The following is a 10,622-nucleotide window of genomic DNA, read 5'->3' as shown; positions in this document are numbered from 1 at the left end:
AGCCAACAAAACCAGTTTAGTGCCACACCATGTCCATGCTGCACACTTCTGCTCGTTGCAAGGCCTGGTGCCAGGAGTGTCTGAGGAGTTATTGTGAGTGGGGACGTGGGGTACCAATCCCTTTTCATCAGGTTTACAGAGAGAACCTTCTGATCAAGGCCAGGTTGGATGGGGATCTGAGCAGCCTCCTCTAGTGAAAGGTGTCTGTGCACGTGGCAGGAGTGATAGAAACGAGATGGTCTTGAGGGTCCCTTCCAACCCACACCATTCTGTGATTCTGGTGATCTATTGACAGTGATGCACTGCTTTGAAAAACCGCTTTCCAGACTAGGTTTTCTCTTTGTACTGATGTTTTTTTCTCAGTACACTTAGAACAAGCTAAAGGATCACTCATAATTTTGCTCTTCTTTTGTTCTCTTTTTATGCACTTCAGAAACAGAACATTCTATACATTTAAAAACTACTGAGTGGGTGTATTTCTGCCTTAATTACTAGGAATGGTTAAGTTTTGAAGTAGAAGATCAGTCTTACTGTTCTTGGTTCTTCTGTTCATCTGTAAAGCTAACTTTTTTTTTTTTTTCAATGCAGAACTATGGTTTGGAAACAGAAAATCTAAAAACCCTTTCTCACAAACTGAATGCATCTGCCAAAAATCTGCAGAACTTCATTACTGGGAGGAGGAGGAGTGGTCACTATGATGGAAGGACCAGTCGCAAATTACCAAATGATTTTCTGACATCAGTAGTGGATCTGATCGGAGCAGCAAAAAGCCTTCTGGCTTGGTTGGACAGGTAAAATCTCCCAAATGTCTCACAGATCATGCACATGAACAAGCTCCAACTTCTTTACAAAATGTAACATAGGAACTGAATGGAAGCAAAATTCATTCATATGTTCCGAGGGGATGTTTTTACCAATTCTTTTTTAATTTTTTAGGTCAACATGCAATTCAGATTAGCTTTTAATATAGTACTTTCAAATGCACTGTGACCCTACACATATATACACAACATATATAAGCAACAGGAAGACCTCATTAGGTTATATATGTATTTTTTACTAATATAAAGCAGCAATTCAACCTGCATAAATCAGATTCATTGCTTTGATACTATCAAGTTCACAAAACTGATAATACTTTTAATTTTATGGATGTCAACATATAATTCCAGAGTGTGTGTACAAACATGCATATTGTGGTTTAGGTTGTTTTAAATAGCAGTGAAATACTTCTGATTATCTAGAGGTAGTGCTCTACACTTTTACCTCTCTTACCTAGGATGTATGTGGGTTGAGGACTGAAGTGCTTTTGCTACATTTGTAGTGACTTTTTCTAATTATAACAAGAATAATATGGAGGTATTTAAGATGATCATTGGCATTCCTAAAGTGGTTGAGATTAGTCTATGTGTAAGTCTTTATATAATGCATTGCAGTGGATTTTCATCAGAGAAAATAAAATGATTGTCTTAGTTTGAAGGTGTATCTTATTTTGTTTCCAGCAGGTGAAGTTTTGTTCAGAGTATGATCTTTGTGTAACTTTTTAAATCCAACAGAATTATTTAGTTTTACGGCTGTGTGTTTTGTGTTTCATTTTTGTAAGGAAAACCAACTTCTCTTCCATAAATGATTTCTATATGAATCGTTTAGGTAAGGCCTGAATCTTTTCCACTTCTTAAACCGGATTGCAAGCTCTTTGTTTTGTTCAGGAGATTGCATCTACCTTTGCTTCCTTTTTTCTGTTCCCTCTCTAGCCTTTCCCCAAGTTTGAAATCCAGAGTACCTAAAGTTGGCTCCTAAGTTTTTCTTTAGATATTTAACATCAGTGTGTAGAGAATTAGTGCAATCCCATGGAAAGAGTTTAGTATTGAGACTTGGAAATTTGGGAGTATATTTTTAGTGGCTTCACTTTTTCTCCCTGCAAAATCATTATTGGCAGAAAGCAACATATCATACTGGGCTTTAAAACAGAAAGAACAGTAGAAAAACATGTTCTTTTGCATAGATGAGTCAATTTTTGCCACTGATTTCTATTGAGAAATAATCTTGTTTGGTTTCTCATTGAAACTGTCATCATGATTAAAGACTGTTGGTTAGTAAGTCAAAGTTAGTTTTGGGTTTTGGTTGTTTGTTTGATGGGTTTTTTAGTTCCTTTTTTAATAGTCTGTTATTCAAAAGTAAATTTCATATATATATATTTATATACATGTAACACATTGAAGAACAATGGGTTTTTTGCAACTTAATATAAATTTAATAATGGAAGTTCAGGAAGAAGGTAGTTATTAATGCTAGAAAACATCTCTATCTGAGAACTGGTGTGTTGCTGTAGTACTGTGCACTGCATGTACTTTTGCATTTAGCTGAAATATGTGACAGCTGATCAGACCAAGGAATTCCAAGAAGTCAAAAATGAGGGAAATTATGGTGGTATCACGGTTTCAGCAGTGCTGTCTTGAGTGTCCAAAGAAAGCTTCCGATTTCCAGGAAAGTCCTTTTGAAGATCTAAACACAAGGTTCTAGGAAATGTTTTCTAAAACATTTTAAGAATTTTCTGATTTATGAGCATCTGGGTACTTCGGTAAAGTTTGTTCTTGCATATTTGTGAAGACCCCAGATAAGGATGAAGGTAGGCCAGTAATGACATTTTTCTCAAGAAGTGGGAATATCTGGAGATCAATATAATTCTGCTTCTTAGATACCTTCTAAGAAAGTATTGGGGCCACTAGGGGGAGATAGATTTAAAAATCGATTAGTAAAAGTAAGGAACATGGATTTAATTTTATTCTACACACCTGTTACTATAAAATCTAGACCCCAAATCTTAGTTTTTTCATTGTTTTCTAGTACCAGTTCCATCTTGGGTTGTGAGAAGGAAGAGCAAACCATTAGGATGAATGAAGTGGCTGTTAGGGTTGTCCACCCCATTGCCCTGCTAGGCTGCCCCTCTGCAGTGGTTTTTGAGGTCCTATCTGGGAAAGGCAGCTAGCAGCAGCTCCAACTTGCACAGACATGCAGTGGTGGGGGTTTTATACATAGGGAATGGTGACAAATCCATACAGGTTGTGCTTCACTTGGTGCTGTAGTGAGTGCTCTGTTTATGATGTTCCTGTGGGACACTTAAAATCTTAAAGGACTTTGTTAGGCCTGGCACAATTATCTAAAGGAGTGTGAGAGTTGTGATTTGCTGAATTACTTTCACTGTAGTCTTGCAGTGCTACTGTGCAGAGCCAATCCAAGGACCCTCTGTTCCAGGTCTTTGCCTGGAGGAGTCCTACTTCCAGATGTATGTCAGAAATTGAGTTGTACTGAAAATTAGAGTAGCTTTTATTGCCAGGCTTTAAAAGTATTTTGGTTTAGTTTCATTTATGAGCTGGAAAACGTAATAGAGAATTCTATTTTCTAAAGAAGTTGTCTGAGGATTTTGAGAAGCATGAAATAACTCTTCTATAACATGCTGTAAGGAAACTATTGCCACATAGATACGTTTGAGTCTAATTTTAACTTCCTGTTATTTTCTCAGCCCACAGAATGTGTCTTCTTTCAGGAGACTTCATAGCTTTAAAACCTTTTGTTTTAACCTTTCTTCCTATCTTAACATTCTTCTGAGTGAATTTCCTGACAAGATCAGTACCTTGAAAAACCACAAGTCTTTTGTGAAAGGGTGATGCGTTTCTACTTGATGCTTAACGTAATTTAGACAGATGGAAACCCACACTTCAGGCAAGAAACTGCTTACCTGATCAGAGCACCTTGGCATTGAAATACCTCTGTGATACTTCTTAGGAATTACAGTCAATCAGGTCTTCTCGACTTCCAGATGCATCACTGGAGTTCTGTTCAGTCTTTACTGATGTAATTCATGAAAGTTGTATTCTGTGGAATAGTAATATATGTCACCTTTATCTTCCTTCTTCTCTGATGTGTCAGATTCCTGGAAATTCTTCTGCCTTCTATAGGGCTGATTCACTCCATCCTAGTGAGGAACATTTAAAAATGTGTAATTCAATTAGTATTACTTATTAAAACTCACTATTGTGAATTTGCACTATCAACATGTTGAAAATTTTTGGCATAAAGCTATTTATGCCAAAAAAAATGCTAACCTCATGAAAGTTATTTTTTTCTGTGCACTACTGTGTCTGGTAGTATCTGCACTTTTAATTGGAATTGAAATCAGGCATATTTATTTCTGTTAATCGTGGTTAAGATTTCATTCTTAGAGCACACATTTACAATCCACCTGAGAAACACTTTTAAAAATGTTGCTTTCTTTGTGAATGTGTTGGTATTCCCTGTCTTTGCAATTTCTGAATTATGTATGCATTATCCAACCATGGCTTTCATGATCTAAAAGCAACATGAACGCCTCAAGGATTTTGAGAGCTGAAGTTACTTTTTTTGATCTTTAACAAAATTTTGTTAGGATTTTACCATGTTGCTTGAAACTTCAATGACACCAGTGAAAACTTCCCAGGTGTTGTCTAGAGGCAAGCATGAACTGGAAAGCAATGATATCATAGGGATCCCAGAAAATTCTTCCGAGCCCCAAGTTTAGAAGATTTTCCAATGCTTTTAAGTAGCTTTCTCTCTGGTTAGGACACAGCCAGGTCTTGTACAGTACTCCCAGCTCATTTATTTCCTACTAATCTGCTGATGCCTATTGGTTGCAGTGCTGAAATCATGATGAGTCCTGAATTCCTGAGTGCTCAGACTCATCCAATAGATTTTCTCCCACATCTTAGCAGACCACCTGACAGGCAGACAGAAGGTTGTGTCTTCTTCAGAAGCTGGCACAACTCTGAGTGTTGAGTTTGTCTCCTAATGAGTCAGAAGCTGCTGCAAAGTGAAGACAGCCTTGGGAGCAAAAGACTTTTATAAATCCTTCAAGCACCTCACTGTTCCTCTTCAAGTCCCACTGTATATCATGTGTTTTTCTTTCATGGGACAGCTGGATTTAACAGGTACAGCTCATTACTGTAGTCTTGACTGGGAAGAACTGTATTGTTCTTTGTGGAAGAGGAAGGATCCTTAGCAAACTGAGTGAACTGAGGTTACATTTGATGGCAGCTTCGTGAGCTCTGTCTCTTTCCTTTTCTCTCCTTGCTTTGCCTGCCCAAACTTCTGGTGATGTCATCTTCCACGTTATTCCTGGTTTGATATGTTCTCTTCATTCACCTTTACCACATTCAGTTGTCTGCCAACCATAATCCCTGGAAATCTGTATTTCCTGCAGATTGCACTAAGCAAGTATAGAATTCTTAGTTGTGTTTCTGGGCTTCTTCCTGTCTAGTCTAGTGTTTGGGCCATGTTATCTGGAACAAGGACTCCTTATACCTTATATCTTATGCAGCATCAATAGAACATTTTGGATCTTAACAATAGGACTAATATCTGTATAAACTATAAAAGCAGACGTAGAGAACAGGAGTGAGGAAGGACTGTTTTTAGGACTATGTGAGTCCTCATTAAAGAGACACTAAGATCATGTGGTAGGTTTTTTTTTCTTTTAAGAATTTAAGAAAATACAGTCAACTTCCCATGAGATAACTACTACAACATTTTGCGTCTGATGTTGTGTCACAGGTTTCAATAGTCGTGAATTAGGATTTGTCAAGCACCACTGGATTTTTTTAGTGTACTGTTTGACTCAGCCATCTGTGTGGGCAGAGATTCAATATGTCTTTCACAGCAACTCTTCTGAAGCTCTTGTTTTTCATACTAGCACTATCCCCTTTTTGGAAATAAAAAACTTGAACTGCTGCTGCACATTACACTGCAGTCTAAGTAGGAGGAACAAAGAGATTTTGTGGAGATAGATTTTTGTATTCAAGACTTTCAGTGCTGTGGCCAGATAAAAGCTAGCAGGCTGACAAATGGGCATCAGTCTGATCAACTTAACACTGCTGTCTGGACACATGGTACATGAACAAAATAAAAAAAGGTGAACAAAAACCTAACTGTAGATAGAAATTGTTGGTTATATAAAATATATGGTAAAATTGCTGTTAGAAATAAAAAAAAGTTAACTTTCACAGTAAAAGGCCTTTTTGGCAAGTCTAGGTCTGCTTTTAGGGTGATTCACAGAATAGTGGGGTGTAATCCTATAACTTCTAAACCTCAGGTGGGAAAATTATTTTGGTATGGGCATGAATTGCTACAGTTCTGTGAAGCAATTGTATCCATATAGAAATCCTATTAAATATGAGTAAAATCTGTTCCTGAAGTTAAGGACATTTGAATGCTTCAGTGGCTGACAGCAGAACGGGATCTCCAAGCCGTTTTTATGGTGATGCTTCGATGCATCAGAGAAGTTCAGCCTGCAATGATGTAAATGCTCTTGTTTTATGAGTGAGCAATTCTGGGTGTTCAGGTTTAGCACATCCTTTAAGTCTGCACTGTGTAAAGAATTGGAGTAGGAGAAGGTTCCCCACTCCAAAATGGATGTCCTTCTTTTCACCATGGTAACATAATGCATGCATTTCCTTCCACTGTAGGTAGAATGTATTCAGCTGGGTTTCTTTGCCTCATTGTTTTTGGTGAATGAGCCCTGGTGGTGTTTATGGTGTGACTGTTTTGTAGTTTTAGTAAAGAGGTGCGTTGTTTGTAAGCCCATAACTTCTACTTACAAAGAAAGTGTTACTGGTTTAGAGTCTCCTTTATTAGAGACTTCATGCAGTCCTGTTAGTTGTGCTTGGTTATTACTTGTCCTGACAGGGTAAATCTGCTTTATACACAAGGTGGTGGGAGTAAACAAATAAAACCCAGACAAAAGGAAATAAAAGACTTGAGCAATTCTTTACTCACCACACCAGTATTGCACTATCTGTCTACTGGGTTTCAGCCTCAAACCTTTGAATCTTGTTTCTTTTATGCATTTTCCCCTTTTGATGGTTTGAGTGGTATACCAAACCTGTCAGTAAGTGCTGCCTCAAATCCTGTGGTACTTAACTGTATTGTGCTCTTGGAACAGCTGTAGATGTTTAATAGAGCACTCATTTAAAGAGTGTCTTTGTCCACTGTGAATTTTACTGCATTCTTCCCTGATACTACATAAAGCAGTTCCATTAGAAATACAAATGAAATGTTTGTTTCATGAAAGCCTAAAACTATGAATCTTGGATGGCTTAGGCAGTGTATATACAACAATATTGTGCATTCAGATTTTTATTTGACCTTAATATGTTGCCTTTGAAGATGGCGTTATATTACTGCTTTGGTTGCCTCTCTTTGAAAGATTTTGGACTATTATGATTAACCAAAAGGCTCTGAGGATGTTTTCCCTTGTTAGGATGCTAAAATAAGTATGATACTGGTTTTAAACTGCTCACAGTGTCTATTGTTATAAAATATCTCAGTACTGCAACTAGTGGTAAAATATTATTAATTTTGGTTTCGGCTATGCTTTTACTAACAGCAGTCTGTATTTGTCAATATTGCAATTTTTTAAAGTGAAATTGTTATTTCTATGTATTATTTTCCCTTAATGATATATGAAGAAGACAGATGAGGAGGCTATAGCGTACAAAAAAGTTGATAATGTAGAAATACTGAGGGTATGCATCTCCTTCACAATTTTTAAGTGTTTTTGAAGGATTTTTCTTCATGTGAAATCAGTAGTTATGACTATTAATAGCTGTTGAATTGTATTATTTCTTAATTCTGTGATGGAATTAGCAGTGCTATGTTAATGTGGCTGGTTTTTCTACCAGTCCTTCAGGATGGTTTCATTAATGAATGTTTGATAATATGACTTTTTTTTGTTCTGAAAGATGTTGATAATGCTAAAAATGCTAATTAGGTCTCAATTCATAAAAGTGTACACACATGCATGTGTGTTACAGCCTACATTACATGTATATAAACAAATTCATATTTCAGAGGTGTTAGATTATTTATGTCAAACACTGATTTAAAAAAGTGTGAAAAGAACCAGTAGCTTTTTCATGCCTTGTCTTAGGAAAACCTTACATCCTATATAGATCAGGGCACTGAAGTTGATTGACTTTAGTGTTTAAAAAAAAAAAAAAAAAGTAAGCACCAGTGTTTTTTCCCTGTGGATGAGGTGTTTCGAAGCTCTTCATCTTGCCCTGATGTCTTATAAGGTAAAGGTTCACAATGTGGGTTTTCACAGTGGAAAAATACCATGGTTCCCACTTCTTGAGCTGTATTCATGATCACAAAATGTCTGTGAACTTAATTATCCTTGAAACCTATTACCCACTCATTTGTTGAAGTGTTTGAAAATGAATAATGCCTTCAAGTGTTGGAAAGGAGAAGGATGGAGGAAATGTGAGACTAGGCAAAAATACCCTGCATGTGTTTGCAAAAGCATTCACGTGATTGTGCGAATTTATTTTCCTTAAGATATCAGGTGTAGAAGGGTTAAACAAATAATGAAAATGATAAACCAGCAGAGGTTTGGAAGAGGAAATGATTGGAATGGGCATGTGGTAGGTGTGCTGTGGTGCTGCAAAGGTGTTTTCATGTGGGTGATGCAAAGAAAATCACAATTTTGAAGGAAGAACAAACAAATGACAAGAGAAACAGTAAAAAAATGTTCCACAAAGAGGGAAATGTGTATTGGAAGTGTGTTGGAAATGACTGTGAGAGGTGAGACAGTGAGACACTGATATTGATGTTACAGCAAGAAGTGGGACAAGCTGTGGCCCCAGACCAAGGCAGTTCTTTAGTTCTTGTTTAACTTTAAAAGCACCAAATTGGACAGTACATGTGTTGAAAATTGCAAGTTTTTCTCAGGCAGTTTTCTTCACTGGAATTGTATGGGGTACCTCAGACCTGAAAGTCCTAGGCACTGTGAAAAATGTGGCTTTGAAAGAAAAGCATAGAAATTGCAAGGTAATAGAAATGGCTCTGCCAAGCCAAGGAGCTTTTTTTTAATGTAAGAGAAGTTGTCTAATTAAACAGGGAATTTCTTATACTTCGTGCATGTCTTCAGGAAGAAAGGGTTTTAGCAGCCACCTGAAGTTGTAGTATATGTAGGCTTTGTTTGCGTTTATACAAGTTGATTCATCTATTCACAGTCAATAATATTGTGCTGTATTAAAATTGTAAGCAATGGGTATATTTCCAATGAAGAGATTTTTTTCAGATTGGTATTTTACACTGTCTCTCATGTGGAATCCAGTTGGTGATCCTACAGTGAAGTTTCTGTTGCTATTTTGATTGAAACTGCTGGCATGTTGTTGCACTGAATCTTGCTGGACTTTGCCTACTGAAGTTGAGGCTTGGGATGGAATACCAAAATGCATTTCCTTTGGAGGCAAATATTTACAGAAGCCCTTACCATTTATCCAGCTGTTTATGTAGAAGTGGCTGTGTAATTGTGCATGCAGATTGCCCCCAGGGGTGTGGTCTGAACTGGGGACAGGGAGGAAACAGAATTGCAGTTTTACTGGTCCAGTTTGCAGCAATACCCCAGAGAGGCATCTGCAGAAATTGATGCAAGGGAGCAGTTTTAAAAGCTACAGAGACCTGCAGAGGAGGCAATTGGAGGATTCCTTTGGTTTCCTGCAGGAGCAGAATTTATTTAAAACATGAAACTGCCTCCTTATCTTTTTAAGTTGTGAAGCACTTCTCAAAATCGTACATCTTAGTTGTTGATTTGTAGTACTCTTCTTCCTCCTGCTGACACCCTGGATGCCTGCTTGACATGCTGTTGCCAGTAAGTCTTCACTGTGATAACTTAAATCTAACTAAAATGAGTAATGTCTCAGTCCCTTTCCCTGTTCTTTAAAGTCAACAAAGTTTATCTGGGGCATTTCTAATGATCTTCACTAAGAGTAATGATGGTAAAAAATACCATTATTTTTCTCATGAACCGTGAAACCAAACTAGATTACAAAAGTGTGAGGGAAGATGATGAGGTATTAGAAGCCAAAGCCTACTGTGTGATTTTGTTTAGAGAAATGCTGGAGGCTGTGAAATGTCAAATAGATTCCTGTTGTGTAATTTCAGCATCAAATTGTATTAACACCCATACTTAAAATAAAATAATACCATTTGCTGGTTTGATTCCATTCATCTTCAATAAAAGTAAGTTCCTAAATGAACATGACCTTTTAAAATCAAGGTTTCAGGTAGATTTCAGAAGCTTGATAGCTACAGTTATGGAAGGAAAAATCAATGTTTTGTACATCTTGACTAATATACTTCTTCAAACACAATTATCACAGAATACCCTGAGTTAGAACGTACCCATCATGATCATTGAATCCAACTCCTGTCCCTTCACAGGACACCCCAAGAATGACACCATGTGCCTGAAAGCATTGTCCAAATACTTCTGAACTCAGTTATGGTTCATAACCAAGCAGTTCAGTTACCTTCCATCCTTTAATATGCTCTCATATCTCCTAACCTTCAAAAATAATCTCTGAGTGTGCCTGTGGGTTGGCCTGCTCTAGTGTGTTCCTACTGTATGGTTGTGATATGCTGCAGAAAACTTGGACTCTGAATTGTGAGTGCATGTCTATATCCGACAACTTTCATAAGGCACCTGTTGGAACTCACCTTAGCTTCCAGTGTCTGTACTTTCATTTTGAAAGCGTGTACTGGTTTTCTCTCTAGAAAGTAAAGGCAGAAATTGTATGTCATCGTGT

The 10,622-nt window shown here is 37.3% G+C and overlaps 1 protein-coding gene across 8 annotated transcripts in view; it reads left to right on the top strand.

Moving 5' to 3' along the window:
• Window positions 1-10,622, top strand: part of CNKSR2 (connector enhancer of kinase suppressor of Ras 2) — a 205,561-nt gene that overhangs the window by 47,391 nt on the left and 147,548 nt on the right. For all 8 annotated transcript variants that reach the window (XM_064407495.1, XM_064407493.1, XM_064407492.1 and 5 more), the window contains exon 3: window positions 589-791. In XM_064407495.1, coding sequence (XP_064263565.1) covers window positions 589-791 — 203 coding nt within the window. The remainder of the gene's footprint in view (window positions 1-588; window positions 792-10,622) is intronic.

The sequence above is a fragment of the Passer domesticus genome, chromosome 2 (assembly GCF_036417665.1).
Source record: "Passer domesticus isolate bPasDom1 chromosome 2, bPasDom1.hap1, whole genome shotgun sequence".
Lineage (NCBI taxonomy): Eukaryota > Metazoa > Chordata > Aves > Passeriformes > Passeridae > Passer > Passer domesticus.
This window is presented reverse-complemented; position numbering and strand designations above follow the sequence as displayed.